At 57.0% G+C, this 14,609-nt stretch overlaps 2 protein-coding genes across 2 annotated transcripts in view; one reads left to right on the top strand and one right to left on the bottom strand.

The window, feature by feature from the left end:
* The window catches only part of BOP1 (BOP1 ribosomal biogenesis factor), a 127,325-nt gene that overhangs the window by 28,832 nt on the left and 83,884 nt on the right, over nt 1-14,609 (bottom strand). Inside the window, 1 exon segment of the mRNA XM_053983782.1 lies at nt 1,557-1,711. Within this exon segment, the coding sequence (XP_053839757.1) occupies nt 1,557-1,711 (155 nt within the window).
* Nucleotides 6,076-6,956, top strand: SCX (scleraxis bHLH transcription factor). The gene is made up of 2 exons (XM_053985394.1): nt 6,076-6,618; nt 6,903-6,956. The coding sequence occupies exons 1-2, from the start codon at nt 6,076-6,078 to the stop codon at nt 6,954-6,956; spliced, it is 597 nt and encodes a 198-aa protein (XP_053841369.1).

The raw sequence follows: 14,609 nt of genomic DNA, 5'->3' as shown, positions 1-14,609 counted from the left end.
CACCGGGATATGGGGGAGGGACACCGGGATGTGGGGGACACCGGGATGGGGGGGACACCGGGATATGGGGGAGGGACACCGGGATATGGGGGACGCACACCGGGATATGGGGGACACGCCGCCACATCCACACCGGGACGCCGGCACGGGGGGGCGGCGCACACCGGGATGGGATTGGGACACCGGGACACGGGGGAGGGACACCGGGATGCGGGGGACACGCCGCCACATCCACACCGGGACACCGGCACGGGGGGGCGGCGCACACCGGGATGGGACTGGGACACCGGGATGGGATTGGGACACCGGGATACGGGGGCCACCAGGATGTGGGGGACACCGGGATGGGGGGGGACACCGGGATATGGGGGACACGGGGATGTGGACACTCGGATGGGGGACACCAGGATGGACACCAGGATATGGACACTCGGATATGGACACCAGGATATGGACACCGGGATAGGGACACCAGGATGGGGGACACAGGGATGTGGACACAGGGATGTGGACACCGGGATACGGACACTGGGATATGGACACAGGGATGTGGACACTGGGATGTGGACACTGGGATATGGACACAGGGATGTGGACACTGGGATATGGACACCAGGATATGGACACTGGGAAATAGGGGACACCAGGATGGGGGACACGGGGATATGGACACAGGGATGTGGACACAGGGATGTGGACACCAGGATACGGACACGGGGATGTGGACACAGGGATGTGGGACACTCGGATAGGGGACACCAGGATGGACATCAGGGTATGGACACCGGGATACGGACACTGGGATATGGACACAGGGATATGGGACACCGGGATATGGACACCGGGATATGGACACCAGGATACGGACACTGGGATATGGACACTGGGATACGGACACTGGGATATGGACACCTGGATACGGACACCGGGATACGGACACTGGGATATGGACACAGGGATGTGGGACACACAGATGGACACAGGGATGGACACAGGGGTGTGGGAAACATGGATGGACACGGGGATTCTGGGACATGGGACAGGAATTCTGGGATATGGGACAGGATTCCCAGCGTGGACAGGGATTCCCTGGATGAGGACAGGCACGGACACAGGGATTCCCGGGATGGGGAGGGAATGGGGAGGGCATGGGGAGGGATTCCCAGGATATGGGACAGGATTCCAGGGATTTCCAGGATCAGGACAGGAATGGGAATCCCAGGATGTACATGGATTCTCGGGATGCAGAGGGAATTTCCCAGGAAGCAGAGGGATTCCTGGGATGTGGAGGGATTCCCAGGATGCAGCTGAGGATGGATGGGAGGGAGGGAGGCTCCGTGCCTGATCCCAAATCCACATATCCGGAATCACCCCGGGAAACCTCAGGAATTCCTGAATTCCCGGAATTCTGGGCAATTCCAAGCCCACACAAATTCCAGGTGCGGAGCACATCCACGGAATCACGGAATGCTTTGGGATTTTAAGGCTCATCCCCATCCCGTGGGACACCTCCCATTATCCCAAGGTTTTCCAGGCCCTTCCAGGGAATTCCTCACCAGTATTCCGGGTTTTCCATCTTCTCCAGGAACAGGTCCAGCTCGTCCTTGCTCCGCAGGGGTTTGTAGATCTTCTTCCCGTCCAGGTCGTACCCGATGTGCGGAAAATCCTGGTACCATTCCATGGGAATGTTCCCCACCGTGTTCCGGATGTCCTGGGAAAAACACCGGGAAAAGGGTGAGGGGAGGCCGGGGAATTCCAGGGAATCCTTGGAGAACAGCGTGAGGGAATTCCAGGGAATCCTTGGAGAACAGCGTGAGGGAATTCCAGGGAAACCTTGGAGGAAAGGGGTGAGGGAATTCCAGGGAATCCTTGGAGAACAGCGTGAGGGAATTCCAGGGAAACCTTGGAGAACAGCGTGAGGGAATTCCAGGGAAACCTTGAAGGAAAGGGGTGAGGGAATTCTATGGAATCCTTGGAAGAAAGGGGTGAGGGAATTCCAGGGAATCCTTGGAGGAAAGGGGTTAGGGAATTCTAGGGAATCCTTGGAGAACAGTGTGAGGGAATTCCAGGGAATCCTTGGAGAACAGCGTGAGGGAATTCCAGGGAATCCTTGGAGGAAAGAGGTGAGGGAATTCCAGGGAATCCTTGGAGGAAAGGATGAGGGAATTCTAGGGAATCCTTGAAGGAAAGGGGTGAGGGAATTCTATGGAATCCTTGGAAGAAAGGGGTGAGGGAATTCCAGGGAATTCTTGGAGCCATTTCCAGAGGCTAAAGGGGCTCTGGAGAGCAGGAGAGGGGACTTGGGATAAGGGATAAGGCATGGGAATTCTGTCCCTTGGGATTGCTGGTTTTTGGAATGGAGCTGGGAATGGAGCTGGGAATGGAGCCAGGAATGGAGCTGGGAATGGGGAATGGAGCTGGGATTGGGGAATGGAGCTGGGAATGGGGAATGGAGCTGGGAATGGAGCTGGGAATGAGGAATGGGGCTGGGAATGGAGCCAGGAATGGAGCTGGGAATGAGGAATGGAGCTGGGATTGGGGAAGGGAATGGGGAATGGAGCTGGGAATGAGGAATTGGGCTGGGAATGGGGAATGGAGCTGGGAATGGAGCTGGGAATGGGAAATGGAGGTGGGAATGGAACTAGGAATGGGGAATGGAGCTGGGAATGGGGAATGGAGCCAGGAATGGGGAATGGAGACAGGAATGGGGAATGGGGCTGGGAATGGGGAATGGAGCCAGGAATGGAGCTGGGAATGGGGAATGGGGAATGGGGCTGGGAATGGGGAATGGAGCTGGGAATGGGGAATGGAGCTGGGAATGGAGCTGGGAATGGGGAATGGGGAATGGGGCTGGGAATGGGGAATGGAGCCAGGAATGGAGCTGGGAATGGGGAATGGGGAATGGGGCTGGGAATGGGGAATGGAGCTGGGAATGGGGAATGGAGCTGGGAATGGGGAATGGGGCTGGGAGTGGAGCTGGGAATGGGGAATGGAGCTGGGAATGGGGAATGGAGACAGGAATGGGGAATGGGGCTGGGAATGGGGAATGGAGCCAGGAATGGGGAATGGGAATAGAGCTGGGAATGGGGAATGGAGCTGGGAATGGGGAATGGAGACAGGAATGGGGAATGGAGCCAGGAATGGAGAACGGGAATAGAGCTGGGAATGGGGAATGGAGCTGGGAATGGAGCTGGGAGTGGGGAATGGGGCTGGGAGTGGAGCTGGGAATGGGGAATGGAGCCAGGAATGGGGAATGGGGCTGGGAATGGGGAATGGAGCCGGGAGCGGAGCCAGGAGCGGGGCTGCTGAGGGCTCCAGGTGGGAAGTTTTTGTTGGAATGGTCCTGGGCATTCCTGCTGCACAGTCCTGGCAGAGGGAAAGGACACTTCCCTAAAAATATCCCCAGGAAAAAGGATCATTCCCTGAAAATATCCCCAGGAAAAGGGATCATTCCCAAAAAATATCCTTGGGAAAGGAATCCTTCCCTGTAAATATCCATGGGGTAAGGGATCATTCCCAGAAAATATTCACAGGAAAAGAGAACATTCCCTGAAAATATCCGCAGGAAAAGGGATCATTCCCAGAAAATATCCAGACCATGCACAGGGAAACGGGGATGGCAGAGGTGCAGCATTCCTACATCCCATCCCTCAGCATTCCCAAATCCCATCCCTCAGCATTCCCAAATGTCTGTGTCCCTGGTTGTGTTTTCATAGATTTTTACTCTGATCCCATGGATTTTGGCTGCAATTCCACGGATTTTGGGACTCCCTGTGCCCGCAGCCTCTGCCCTGGACCATCTCCACACCCCTGGCTGCAATTCCATGGATTTTGGCTGCAATTCCACGGATTTTGGGACTCCCTGTGCCCCCAATCATCTCCATGTCCCTGGTTGTGATTCCATGGATTCTGGCTGCGATCCCATGGATTTTTGGCTGCAATTCCACGGATTTTGGGACTCCCTGTGCCCGCAGCCTCTGCCCTGGACCATCTCCACATCCCTGGCTGCAATTCCACGGATTCTGGCTGCAATCCCACGGATTCTGGCCGCAATTCCATAGATTTTGGCCGCGATCCCACAGATTCTGGCCGCGATTCCACAGATTTTGGCCGCGATCCCACAGATTCTGGCCGCAGTCCCACGGATTGTGGGACTCCCTGCACCCCCAGCTCAGTTCGGATACCCCCCCCCCCCCCAATTCCCAACCCCAACCTGGGCCGGGCTCACCGGGATCCGGCCTTTTCCCGGGAATTCTGCCGGCTGGAAGGTGCCGGAGCAGCGGAGCGGGATCGTTCCCCGGCGCTTAAACGAAAGCAGATGGCCCCGGGAGCTTCCAGAGGGCCGGGAAGGGGATGACAGAGGTTGGATTTCGGAAGCTGCCGAGACAGGGATTAAGTGCGGGAGCGCACGGAAGGTGCCGCGCTCCGGCCGGGAATGAACCTCCCGCGCGGAGCTCCTGGGAGGCGCCGCTGGAAAAGCTGGGGGGAAGCTCAGGAAAAGCGCAGGAAAACTCCGGCCACTCCAGCGTTTTTTTTTTTTTCCCCAGCTGGAAATGCTGGTTTTCCTCACCAGATTCCTGAAGTTTGGGGGTGGGATAAGGCGGCCTGGAGCGGGGGGAAATTCCCGGCTGCCCCCGAGTTTAGGGATGGCTCGGGATACTCTGGGGATTCCACGGGGTGGATCCTGGGAATTCTGGCTGGGAATGAGCTGAGGGGAGCAGGGAAATCCCGGGAGATCCCAGGGCCTTTTCCAGGGGTTTTTGTGGGAGAGCTGGAGAGGGGTTTGGGATGCAGGCTGGAGGGACAGCACCCAGGGAATGGCTTCCCATGGAATACTGGGATCTTGGGATGGAGTTCCCGGAGAATCCGGGGCTGCCCCAGGATCCCTGGAACATCCCGGGAGCTGCCCCATGGAATGGGACAGGGAATGACACCTGACACCTCTGGAATTCCTCCTGGCTCTCCCCGGGCAGGGAATTCCAGCAGATCCCAGCGGCGGCTCCTCAAGGGTTAATTCCCAATTCCCTCCCGCCCCGGGAATGGGAAGGGGCCGGGATTAATCCCAATTCCCAGCCGGAATCCCCACAGGAATGGCAGGTGGGGGGACGGGGGACGGGGACAACGCCAGCGGTGCCATCCCGGCATGGAAAATCCTCCGGGAATCCTCGGGAATCACCGGGAATGCCGTGGGGAGAGAATTCCCTCGGCTCCAGGCGCTCCCAGAGGGTGGGGGGGGGGGCGGAATTCCAGAGGGATCCCAGAGCCTCCCCCGCAGATCCGGTGACCTTTGGGATTGGGACAAGGGTTTTTATCGGGAAAACCGGGAAAGGAGCGGCGAGTTTCCCGGGAATGCGGCGAATCCCGGGTGGTGGTGGTGGTGGGGGGGGGGATTCCAGAGGGATCCCAGTTCCCACACCCCCCCCCCCCCTCCCAACTCCGGGAGCTCCGGTGACTTTTGGGATTGGGCCAGGGGAATTTATGGGGAAAACGGGTCGGGGGCGAAAGGAAAAGCGGGAAAGGAGCGGCGAGTTGGCCGGGCATGCGGCGAAGGGGTTAAAGCCGGCCCGCAGGGTGAGCTCAGGTAGGCCGGGCCTGGGGCTCCCCTTTCCAAAGGCTCCTTTTCCAAGGAAGCCGGGCCCGGAGGAGGGGCCGGGCCGCCCATTCCCGCCGCTATAAAAATCCCGCAATTCCAGCCCGCGGCTCCCGGAGGATGCGCACGTGCGCCGGGAGCGGCGGCGAGCCCGAAAACCGGGAATAAACCGGGATAAACCCCCCCACCCACCACCACCACCACCACCACCACCCACCAAACCGGGACCAAGACCCCCAAACCCGGGATAAACCCGCTCTCAACCCCCCCCCCCCCCCCCCACCCCGCGGCCACCGGGATAAAACCCGGACTAGACCTCAACCACCCTAAAATAAGAGCGGGACAGAAGCGGGGTAGAAGCGCCCCAAAAACCCGTGGGAGAAGCGGGATAAAAAGCCTCCCCGCACAAAGCGGATCGGCGGGAGCCATGAGCGGCCGGAGCTGAGCGCTCCCGCTTCGCCGGCGGCGCTCCCGCTTTCCCCGGTATGTCCTTCGCCATGCTGCGCTCGGCGCCGGGGCGCTTCCTGTACCCCGAGATCAGCGCGCTGTCCGAGGACGAGGAGAACAGCGAGAGCTCGGGCTCGGAGGAGAAGCCGTTCCACGTGGAGAGCGGCGCGTTCGGCATGAAGGGCGGCAAGCGGCGCACGGGCAAGAGCCGCGGCAGGATGTCCCGGGAGCCGCGGCAGCGGCACACGGCGAACGCCCGCGAGCGGGACCGCACCAACTCGGTGAACACGGCGTTCACGGCGCTGCGCACGCTGATCCCCACCGAGCCGGCCGACAGGAAGCTCTCCAAGATCGAGACGCTGCGCCTCGCCTCCAGCTACATCTCGCACCTGGGCAACGTGCTGCTGCTCGGCGAGTCCGGCGGCGGCGGCGGCGGAGGCGGCGGAGGGCAGCCGTGCCACGGGGCGGCGGCGCCCGGCGCCTTCTGCCCCGCCGGGGCCGCGTCCCCGCCCGGCCGCGAGGCCGAGAGCGCCCAGCCCCGGCAGATCTGCACCTTCTGCCTCAGCAACCAGCGCAAAATGGTGAGTGGAGCCGGGAAAACCGGGAATACCGGGAGTGCTGGGGTCCAGAATACTGGGAATGGGGAGCAGGGTAGCGGGAATGGGGATTTGGGAATGCCGGGAGCGCCCAGCCCCGGCAGATCTGCACCTTCTGCCTCAGCAACCAGCGCAAAATGGTGAGTGGTGCCGGGAAAACCGGGAATACCGGGGTCCGGGATAGCGGGAATGTCGTGGGGACACCGGGAATGGGGATTTGGGAATGCCGGGAGCGCCCAGCCCCGGCAGATCTGCACCTTCTGCCTCAGCAACCAGCGCAAAATGGTGAGTGGAGCCGGGAAAACCGGGAATACCGGGAGTAACGGGGTCCAGGATAGCGGGAATGTCGTGGGGATACCGGGAATGGGGATTTGGGAATGCCGGGAGCGCCCAGCCCCGGCAGATCTGCACCTTCTGCCTCAGCAACCAGCGGAAAATGGTGAGTGGAGCCGGGAAAACCGGGAATAACGGGGTCCCGGATAGCGGGAATGTCGTGGGGATACCGGGAATGGGGATTTGGGAATGCCGGGAGCGCCCAGCCCCGGCAGATCTGCACCTTCTGCCTCAGCAACCAGCGCAAAATGGTGAATTCTGAAGGGTTTGGGATGTAGGGAATGAGCTCCGGGATACTGGGAATGCCACAGGGAATGCCACAGGGAATGCAGACCGGGATACAGGGAATGGCGAGAGGAGAGAGGGAAAGGTGGCCCGGGATTCGGGAATGAATCCCGCGGAGATGTGGGGAATTGCGTCCCAGGATTTGGGAATGCTGCGGGGATAAAGGGGATGGGGGATCAGGATTCAGGAATGAATCCCACGGGGAATGAGGGCCCGAGATTGGGGCTGGGATGGAGGGAATGGCGTCTCCAGGATTTGGGATTCGGGCTGGGAATGACGAGCCCCCGTCATTCCCAAAAAACCAGCGATCCTCGGATTTATCCCGGGGATGAATTGTGTTTGCCCACTCCGAGGGGCAGCGGGACGCAGGGAATTGTGTACTGGGAATTCAGGGATGCCGTGGGGATGTAGGGAATTGTGCCCTGGGGATTTGGGATCCGGAATGAGGAGCTCCCGTGCGGAGGCACCGCTGGAAGCTGAGGCTTCCCAAAAAAACCGGTGATTCCCGGGTTTATCCCGGCGATTCCCGGGTTTATCCCGGCGTTTGCCCACTGCCGGGATGAGCGGGAATGCCGAGGAGTTCCAGGGACAGCAGAGCCCACCCGAGGTGGCTCCAAAATCCAGGGAAAAATCCATGGAAAATCCATGGAATATCCACAGAAAATCCTCTCTGAAGCCGAGGGAAAAGGGACGGGAGAGGAGCCGGGAATGGGCACCGGGAAGGGCCCTGGAAAAGCTGGCAGAGATCTGGGATCGGCTCCCAGTGCTCCCAGTAACTCCATACTGGGGATCCCAGTCCCTGAGTGCCGGCACTCCCAGTTCCCAATCCCAGTGCTCCCAGTTCCCCCATTCCAGTGCTCCCAGTTCCCCATTCCAGTGCTCCCAGTTCCCCCATTCCAGCGCTCCCAGTTCCCCCATCCCAGTGCTCCCAATTCCCAATCCCAGTGCTCCCAGTTCCCAATCCCGGCGTTCCCAGTTCCCCATCCCAGCGCTCCCAATTCCCAATCCCGGCGTTCCCAGTTCCCCATCCCAGTGCTCCCAGTTCCCCCATTCCAGCGCTCCCAGTTCCCAATCCCGGCGTTCCCAGTTCCCCATCCCAGTGCTCCCAGTTCCCCCATTCCAGTGCTCCTGGAGCCGCCGGGAGCCGCCCTGGCCATCCCAGTTTCCCCCAGTGCCCCTGGATTTTGGGATTCCCTCTCCTCTCTGGATTCCCTGGATTTTGGGATTCCCTCTCCTCTCCGTATTCCCTGGATTTTGGGACTTCCCTGCAGGTGCAGCAGGGAAAATCCAGCGGGATTTTCCTGCCGCATCCCAAATCCCAAATTCCCCAAAGCCCCTCCTGGGAACGGAGCCATCCCAAGGGCAGAGGGGCAGGATCGGGATCCGGGCTGATCCCGGATAACCCGGAGGGGACGGAAAAGTCCTCGGGAAGGATTCTGGGCTCATCAAAATCCGGAGTTTTCCACCCAAACCATTCCCAAAGCTCGAGAGCTCCGGGGTTTTGGAAAGAGAGGATTTGGGAAAAGGGGAATCTGGGAAAAGCCCAGGTCTTGGGAATGGCCCTGCCCAGGCTGCTGGGAATGGCCGGGAATGGGATCCCAGCTCATCCCAGGTGGGAATGGGATCCGAACTCATCCCAGCCAGGAATGGGATCCCAGCTCATTCCAGGTGGGAATGGGATCCCAGCTCATTCCAGTCAGGAATGGGATCCCAGCTCATTCCAGCCGGGAATGGGGTCCAAACTTATTCCAGTTTGGAATGAGATCTGAGCTCATTCCAGTTGGGAATGGGATCTGAACTCATTCCAGGTGGGAATGGGATCCCAGCTCATCCCAGCCGGGAATGGGATCCCAGCTCATTCCAACCGGGAATGGGATCCCAGCTCATCCCAGTTGGGAATGGGATCCCAGCTATTCCAGTCAGGAATGGGATCCCAGCTCATCCCAGTCGGGAATGGGATCCCAGCTATTCCAGGTGGGAATGGGATCCAAACTCATTCCAGATGGGAATGGGATCCGAACTCATCCCAGCCAGGAATGGGATCCCAGCTCATCCCAATCGGGAATGGGATCCCAGCTCATCCCAGTTGGGAATGGGATCCCAGCTCATCCCAGTCGGGAATGGGATCCCAGCTCATCCCAGTTGGGAATGGGATCCCAGCTATTCCAGTCGGGAATGGGATCCCAGCTATTCCAGTCAGGAATGGGATCCCAGCTCATCCCAGCCGGGAATGGGATCTGAACTCATCCCAGCCGGGAATGGGATCCAAACTCATTCCAGTTGGGAATGAGATCCCAGCTCATCCCAGTCAGGAATGGGATCCCAGCTATTCCAGTCGGGAATGGGATCCCAGCTCATTCCAGCCGGGAATGGGATCTGAACTCATCCCAGCCGGGAATGGGATCCAAACTCATTCCAGATGGGAATGGGATCCGAACTCATCCCAGCCAGGAATGGGATCCCAGCTCATTCCAGGCGGGAATGGGATCCCAGCTCATTCCAGGTGGGAATGGGATCCCAGCTCATCCCAATCGGGAATGGGATCCAAACTCATTCCAGATGGGAATGGGATCCGAACTCATCCCAGCCAGGAATGGGATCCCAGCTCATTCCAGATGGGAATGGGATCCAAACTCATTCCAACCGGGAATGGGATCCCAGCTCATCCCAGTTGGGAATGGGATCCCAGCTCATTCCAGCCGGGAATGGGGTCCAAACTCATTCCAGTTGGGAATGAGATCCCAGCTCATCCCAGTCAGGAATGGGATCCCAGCTATTCCAGTCGGGAACGGGATCCCCGCTCCCTAAATCAAATCCCATCCCAGCATTCCCAGGGATTTTTCCAGCCCTGGATTCTCTGGGAATTCCATCCCTGAGCCTCAGCATCCTCACAGGGGAGAATTCCTGCCCAGTATCCCACGGAACCCGTGGGAAGCCGCTCCTGGAAGTGAGGGATGCAGGGAAAAGGGGAGAATCCAGGGAAATCAATTCCTATAAATCCCCGTCCCTAATTTTCCGTCAATCCCAATAATTCCCATCCTCAATTTTGGATCAATTCCTACAAAATCCCAATCACCAAATTCACATCAATCCCAATAAATCCTCCTCCTTAACTTTCCATTAATCCCAAAAATTTCCGTCGCTAATTTTGGACCAATCCCAATAAATCCAAATCCTTATTTTTAAAATTCCTACGAATTCCCAGTGTCAATCTGCCATCAATCCCAATAAATCCCCATCCTTGATTTTGAAACAATTCCTATAAAATCCCATCACAGCTGGAATCGGAGCTGGAATTAGAACTGGAATTAAGTCTGGAATTAGGTCTGGAATTGGGGCTGGAATTGGGGTGGGAATTAGAACTGGAATTATGGCTGGAATTAGGGCTGGAATCGGGGCTGGATTTGGGCTGGAATTGGGGCTGGAATTGGGGTGGGAATTAGAACTGGAATTATGGCTGGAATTAGAACTGGAATTATGGCTGGAATTAGGGCTGGAATCGGGGCTGGAATTAGAATTGGAATTAGAACTGGAGTTAGAACTGGAATTGGGGCTGGAATTGGGGCTGGAATTAGAACTGGAATTAGGGCAGGGATTAGAGCTGGAATTAGGGCTGGAATTAGGGCTGGAATTGGGAGTGAAATTAGAAGTGGAATTGGGGCTGGAATTACAATTGGAATTGGGGTTGGAATTAGAACTGGAATTAGGGCTGGAATTACAACGGGAATCAGAGTTTGAATTGGGGCTGGAATTAGAGCTGGAATTGGGGCTGGGATTAGAACTGGAGTTAGAACTGGAGTTAGAAGTGGAATTAGAAGTGGAGTTAGAACTGGAGTTAGAAGTGGAGTTAGAACTGGAGTTAGAACTGGAATTAGAACTGGAATTAGGGCTGGGATTGGGGCTGGGATTGGGGCTGGGATCGGGGCTGGAATTAGAACTGGAATTAGGGCCGGGACTGGGGCTGGAATTAGAACTGGAATTAGAGCTGGGATCAGGTCTGGGATCAGGGCCGGGATCGGGGCTGGAATTAGAACTGGAATTGGAATTAGAACTGGAATTGGAATTAGAACTGGAGTTAGAACTGGAGTTAGAACTGGAGTTAGAACTGGAGTTAGAACTGGAATTAGGGCTGGGATTGGGGCTGGGATCGGGGCTGGAATTAGAACTGGAGTTAGGGCCGGGACTGGGGCTGGAATTAGAACTGGAATTAGAGCTGGGATCAGGTCTGGGATCAGGGCTGGGATCAGGGCTGGGATCGGGGCTGGAATTAGAACTGGAATTGGAATTAGAACTGGAGTTAGAACTGGAATTAGGGCTGGGATTGGGGCTGGGATCAGGGCCGGGATCAGGGCTGGAATTAGAACTGGAGTTAGAACTGGAGTTAGAATGGGATCAGGGCCGGGATTGGGGCTGGAATTAGAACTGGAGTTAGAACTGGAGTTAGAATGGGATCAGGGCTGGGATTAGAACTGGAATTAGGGCTGGAATTAGGGCTGGGATCAGGGCTGGAATTAGAACTGGAATTAGGGCTGGGATCAGGGCTGGGATTGGGGCTGGAATTAGAACTGGAGTTAGAATGGGATCAGGGCTGGAATTGGGGCTGGAATTAGGGCTGGAATTAGGGCTGGGATCAGGGCTGGAATTAGAACTGGAATTAGAGCTGGAATCAGTGCTGGGATTGGGGCTGGAATTAGAACTGGAGTTAGAATGGGATCAGGCTGGAATTAGAACTGGAATTAGGGCTGGAATCAGTGCTGGGATCGGGGCTGGAATTAGAACTGGAATTGGGGCTGGAATTAGAACTGGAGTTAGGGCTGGGATCGGGGCTGGGATTGGGGCTGGAATTAGAACTGGAGTTAGAACTGGAGTTAGAATGGGATCAGGACTGGAATTAGAACTGGAATTAGAACTGGAATTAGGGCTGGGATCAGGGTTGGAATCAGTGCTGGGATTGGGGCTGGAATTAGAACTGGGATTAGAACTGGAGTTAGGGCTGGAATTAGAACTGGAGTTAGGGCTGGGATCGGGGCTGGGATTGGGGCTGGAATTAGAACTGGAATTAGAACTGGAATTAGAACTGGAATTGGGGCTGGAATTAGAACTGGAGTTAGAACTGGAATTAGAACTGGAGTTAGGGCTGGAGTTGGGGCTGGGATCGGGGCTGGCGCCGCTCCCGATCCGTGCCGGGTTTTTTCCGGGATGCGCTCCGGCGGATTTGGGGTTTATGGGGTGCGAAGGGAATCCCGTCCCGCTCTTTGATCCCGAGCGTGTCGGACAAGGCCGAGGAAATGAGATCCAGCCCCTCGGGAGCCGGGAATGCCGGGCTGGGAACGGCTCCCGGGCTCGGGATCATCCCAGAGCCTCCAATCCCGCCCCAAAGCCCGGCTTTTCCGCGGATGGGAACGCCCGATCCCATGGGAATGGGGTGGGGTTTAGGGCCCTTCCCAACCCCGAGCATTCCAGGTGGGAGCAGGAGCCTTCCCAAAGTGTGGGATCGGCTCCCTAAAATCCATCCTGCCCGAAAAATCCCCCCTCAAATCCTCTTCCCATCCCAAAGATCCCTAAAATCCTTGTCCTGTCCCAAAAATCCCACAAAATCCCCCCTCAAATCCTCTTCCCATCCCAAAAATCCCTAAAATCCTCCTTCTGTCCCAACAATCCCAGAAAATCCTCTTCCCATCCAAAGATCCCTAAAATCCTCTTCCTGCCTCAAAGATCCCTAAAACCTTTATCCTGTCCCAAAAATCCCACAAAATCCCTCCTCAAATCCTCTTCCCATCCCAAAGATCCCTAAAATCCTCTTCCTGCCTCAAAGATCCCTAAAACCTTTATCCTGTCCCAAAAATCCCACAAAATCATCCCTCAAATCCTCTTCCCGTCCCAAAAATCCCTAAAATCCTCTTCCTGCCTCAAAGATCCCTAAAATCTTTATCCTGTCCCAAAAATCCCACAAAATCGTCCCTTAAATCCTCTTCCCATCCCAAAAATCCCTAAAATCCTCCTTCTGTCCCAACAATCCCAGAAAATCCTCTTCCCATCCCAAAGATCCCTAAAATCCTCTTCCCATCCCAAAGATCCCTAAAATCCTTGTCCTGTCCCAAAAATCCCCCCTCAAATCCTCTTCCCATCCCAAAGATCCCTAAAATCCTCGTCCTGCCCCAAAAATCCCACAAAATCCCCCCTCAAATCCTCTTCCCATCCCAAAAATCCCAAAGCTGTGGCTCCCAGGGGTCCGATCCCGGTGCCACCCCGTCCCTGGAAAAGCCGGAGCAGCGGGAAAAGGAGCGGGAAAAGTGGGATGGGCTGAGCTGAGAGGGAATTTCTGGGGGGAATTTGGGATCTGGGAACATCCCAGGGATTTTTGGGCCGAGCCCAAACCCCGGGAAAGCTCGGGAGGAGCCGAGGACCAAGTGGGAAAATTTGGGATAATTTGGGATAATTGGGGTCGGGATTGCAGCAGGAATGGCACAGGTGGGCGGCCAATCCCGGGAATTCCTTGGAATTCCCAAATGGGGAGAGAGGCCCCGGTGTTCCCGACATCCCCCCCCCGGATCCCTGCGGAAGGGTTGAGCTTTCCCGGGATTTTCCACGCCGGGGGCGCCGGGATCTGCTCAGATCCCAACGATTCCCAATCCCAGCCAGGAATTGTGGCTGGGGGAGCTCCAGGAGTGGAAAAACGGGATCTGGGGATAAAGGGATTCCCAGATCCCAACAGTGCCGAGGGAATTCCGAGCCGGAATTCCGGGAGCCAGCAGAGATCTGGGATCCGGAGAGGTTTTCCCGGGATCAGGCAGCGACCGAGGTGGGAAAATGGGAAAGGATCCTTGGGATCTTTGGGATCCTTGGGATCCTCGGGATCTTTGGGATCATTGGGATCCTCGGGATCCCGGCCCCTTCCATGGGGAAGGAGGGGATGGGAGAGGGGAGCCGGGTCCGGAGGGGAATTGGGATCAAGGAATTCCCCTCTGGAATCTCCTCAGGATCCAGGGGGGAACTGGGATCCAGGATATTGGGATCCAGAGGGGATTGGGTCAGAGAAGGATTCGGGATCCAGAGGGAATTCGGGATAAAGGAATTCCCCTCTGGAATGCTCTCAGAGGGAACTGGGATCCAAGGGGGGGAATTGGGATCCGGAGGGGATTTGGGATAAAGGAATTCCCATCTGGAATCCCCTCAGGATCCAGAGGGGATTTGGGAAGGAATTGGGATCCAGAGGGGACTGGGATAGAGAAGGATTTGGGATTCAGAGGGGATTTGGGATCCAGAGGGAACTGGGATACAAGAAGTTCTTGGGATCCAGAGAAGATTTGGGATCCAGGGGGAATCAGGATCCAGGGGGAATCGGGATCCAGAGGGGA

This window comes from Vidua macroura, chromosome 1 (genome assembly GCF_024509145.1).
Source record: "Vidua macroura isolate BioBank_ID:100142 chromosome 1, ASM2450914v1, whole genome shotgun sequence".
Classification (NCBI taxonomy): Eukaryota; Metazoa; Chordata; class Aves; order Passeriformes; family Viduidae; genus Vidua; species Vidua macroura.
Note: the sequence above shows the minus strand (reverse complement) of the source record. Positions and strands in the feature narration are given on the sequence as shown.

What these genes read in the sequence shown, in the direction of transcription:
- SCX (XM_053985394.1), top strand. Translation starts at nt 6,076, where the DNA reads ATGTCCTTCGCCATGCTGCGCTCGGCGCCGGGGCGCTTCCTGTACCCC. An exon ending in TCAGCAACCAGCGCAAAATG is followed by an intron (nt 6,619 to 6,902) that starts GTGAGTGGAGCC and finishes CTTCTGCCTCAG; the next exon opens with CAACCAGCGCAAAATGGTGA.